Consider the following 3,411-nt stretch of genomic DNA (forward strand, 5'->3'; position numbering starts at 1 on the left):
AGAATATGGTCACGTATATTGCCTAAAAACGTATCTAGCATATGGTGCACTTGTTATCAGTGCACCACCTGTTGCTCTTGGGAGTGGGCTTCTTGCAATATCCAGAGAAAAGGAATTTTCTGAGACTCACATGGGAGGATGGGATATTGTAGAAAGTTTTATTTCTGTGAAATCAAACCCCTGAGTTTCCACAGTCCCATTTCCCTTTGTCCCTCAAGGAAGAAGTATAGCCATAGCTTCAGCAAAGCTAGTGTCCAGAATTTTCACTCCATATTGGAGAAGTGTCCAGACCAGCATCAAGCTAGCTTAGATTGTGTTCCCTGCTGCAGTCCATTAGTCCATTGTGTGTGGGCCCACAGGTCACATGGTTATGGAGGAAACGTGGGCAGGAGCAAAGCCAAAGGAACCAGAGAGCCAAGAGAGCCCCAACCCAAAAGCTCCAAGAGCCAAGAGAGAGCAGATTCCTTTGTTTGGGGGATTATATATTGCCAAATTGTCACAGGCTTGCATTGGCTCCATCCCTTTTAGCTAATGATTTCTGTTCTCAAGTTTGACTGACAGCAAGTACCTTCCCCTATGTCATCTCAGCTTCCCTGTGCATGAGTCCATCCTCCCCTTTGTCCAGTCCCTTCCCCCAGCAATCTGCAGGAAATGGGCTGGTGGTTCCCTGGGGAGTGTGATTTTGCAGTTTCCTGATGAAGATGGCCAAATGACATGTCTATAATGTCTGGCTTCTCCCTTGGCTTCTTTCCTATAATTAATAAATAGCTAGTTACAACAAATAAATAGTTACAACAGTAGCACACTGAGTGAAAATACTTGTTGAATGTGGAAATGCATGTTTTGTTTTTTACTTTTCTGGAAACTAACTTGTTGGCTTTTGTGTTTCCTTTATGTTTCATCCTGGGCTCCAAGGAGGAGGCATCTCCCTATTCCTTACTTGATATCTGCTTGAATTTCCTGACTACACATCTTGAGAAGTTCTGTTCAGCAAGACAAGATGGAACATTGTGTTTGCAAGAACCTGGAGTATTCCCACAGGAAGTGGCTGATCGACTGCTTCAGACCATGGCCTTTCATGGTAAAAAAATAATATAATCAGAGAAAACAAAAATCTGTGCTGTTAATTGGCACTGGGTTTTGAAGTGCTACTGTGGTCATTTAATTATTTTCTTAGAAATAACAGCAAAGGCCAGATGAGCCCAATTCCAGGAAAATAATTTTATTTATTTTTGCCTCCCCTGCCACTTTTCTGTAATTTAGAATAAGCATTTTTCTTTTTTAGTCTGGGCAAATTGCTTTTTTTTCTCTCCTCCTCCGCTTCCTCCTCTTCCTCCTCCTCCTCCTTCTTTTATAAAGAATGTGCCTTACATCTTTATTTGGCAGTGGGAGAATCAATAAAAAATACACCTTACATCTTTATTTGGCAGAGGGAGGATCAATAAATACTATTATAGAAACACTGTTTCTGCTTTTGACCTTTGAAATGGGAAATCATAGCTAATGGGAAATCATAGTACTTCTGTCTTAAAAAAAAATTCTAAAAATAAAGTGGGAAGTCTCATCTGTGAGATTCTGGCTATGTATATTTCTTACTTCTGTTTAAGGTTTAAGTTGAAGAGATATAATACCTTTAGGTCCTGGCCATATAGCTCAGTTAGTTAGAGTGTCTTCCTGATATGTCAAGGTTGGGGATTCAATCCCTGGTCAGGGCACATACAAGAAGCAACTAATGAATGCATAAATAAGTGGAACAACAAATCAGTTTTCTTTTTGTCTTTTTTTCTCTCTCTGTCTTAAACTCGATATATACATTTTTTTAAAGAAAGACATAAAATACATTTCTATATAGGGCTTATAAAATCTTACAGTAGGAAATATAGTTTGTTTACAACTATAAAGTACTGTAGAATGAAAATATGACAATAATATCATTTATTGATTGCTTGCTACATGCCAGTTACGTTATATGTTTTCCTTAAATTTTCTCAAAAAACTATATAAGAAAGCTATTATTACCCCATTTATATATAGATAATGAAACTGAGGTTCAGAGAAGTAACTTGTTAAGGGTTACACTGCGAATAAATGGTAGAATCCTGGTTCAAATGCAGGTATGCTGATTCCAAGTCTATGCTCTTTTCCTGTGCCACACAACATTTTCTACACTCACATTAGAGGCATCCCTGCTCCTAGATGGCAATAATGGTATATACATTTAAATATATATATTTAAAGCATACATACAGGTAATGCATGCCAAGGAAGGGTAAGATAAATAAGCCTGTAACAAAGTCACTTTGGGATAATTTAGTAAAAAAGAAGACTTCTGTACTCCTTCGTATTCTCTAAATTGCTCAAGGCTGTAGTCTCTTTGAATTCTTCCAGCCTGTCAAGGGAACTAAGGTAAATTTCAATAGGTACTATATGTGTTAAAGTTCAAGATCCCTTACAAAGTTGCACAACAATTTTATTTTTTCAACCTTTGAACAAGTTTTTAATATGAAAAAAATTTGAACCATTTCTTTTTGGCAAAAGCAGGGTGGGCAGCCACCACTCACAGCCCTGAGCAGAAGAGGAAAGTTCGAGAAGCATGCAAGGGGCCCCGGCGCCTGAAGGCCAATCTTGTAACAGCTGCTGAGGAAGAGCTAGTCCAGGGGCAAGCTCAAGTCCACGGGGAAGCTGGCCAGGATGCCCTCCCAGCCCCCTTGGGCCTGGATCCAGGGCGTGAAGCTGTGCACGTGCTCTACGCTGAGTCCAGCCAGGGTGCCCCCCAACCAGGCCACGCGCCGGCTCAGCTCCATGGCCAGGGCCAGGCGGGCCAGGGGCTCCGGGGAAGGCGGCGGGGGCCCACCGCCACAGCCACCTCCTTTACTGAACTTGTTAAACTTCTATTTGTTCAACTTTCCCCAGCAATTTTAGAGATTATGACAGTGCTAACATTTCTTTCTAGTTTCAATTTAATGATTATCTTTAGCATATTAAATTTAATACATTAAATATATATGAGCATATTCCATTTAAATATATATTTAAGTATATGTACAACTAGTCTTGTAAATCTAAAGAATATATGTTAACTAAAGTTTTAACTTTGCCAGATTCCTAATGATAGCAGTTAACAGTATTGATTGAATGCTTATTATCTATCTTCTATCTATATAAAAGGCTAATATGCTAAGTGTGGGAGTCGCTGGCCCAGGCTGCGAACCATAGCAGGGGCGAAGGGGCAGGGAGCAAGGCTGAGGGGACTCAAGGGGAACTGCTCCTCGACCCAAAGAACAAGGAAAGCATCTTCGAAGGCTGCTCAGGAAGTCTGTTGGCTCCTCCTGGGCAGGGCTCCTGGGTGTGGTTGGAATGGGGGACCCGGCAGCCTCGCCCCGCTTAAGGAAGGCAGCTAGGACCCTCAGC

At 41.0% G+C, this 3,411-nt stretch overlaps 1 protein-coding gene and 1 pseudogene across 1 annotated transcript in view; one reads left to right on the forward strand and one right to left on the reverse strand.

Annotated features, from left to right (window-relative positions):
• Positions 1-3,411, forward strand: part of ZYG11B (zyg-11 family member B, cell cycle regulator) — a 99,065-nt gene that overhangs the window by 34,370 nt on the left and 61,284 nt on the right. Inside the window, 1 exon segment of the mRNA XM_015566986.1 lies at positions 916-1,081. Coding sequence (XP_015422472.1) covers positions 916-1,081 — 166 coding nt within the window.
• LOC102756691 overlaps positions 2,474-3,411 on the reverse strand; it is an 11,528-nt pseudogene continuing 10,590 nt past the window's right edge.

The sequence above is a fragment of the Myotis davidii genome, unplaced genomic scaffold (genome assembly GCF_000327345.1).
Source record: "Myotis davidii unplaced genomic scaffold, ASM32734v1 scaffold79, whole genome shotgun sequence".
NCBI classification, from domain to species: domain Eukaryota; kingdom Metazoa; phylum Chordata; class Mammalia; order Chiroptera; family Vespertilionidae; genus Myotis; species Myotis davidii.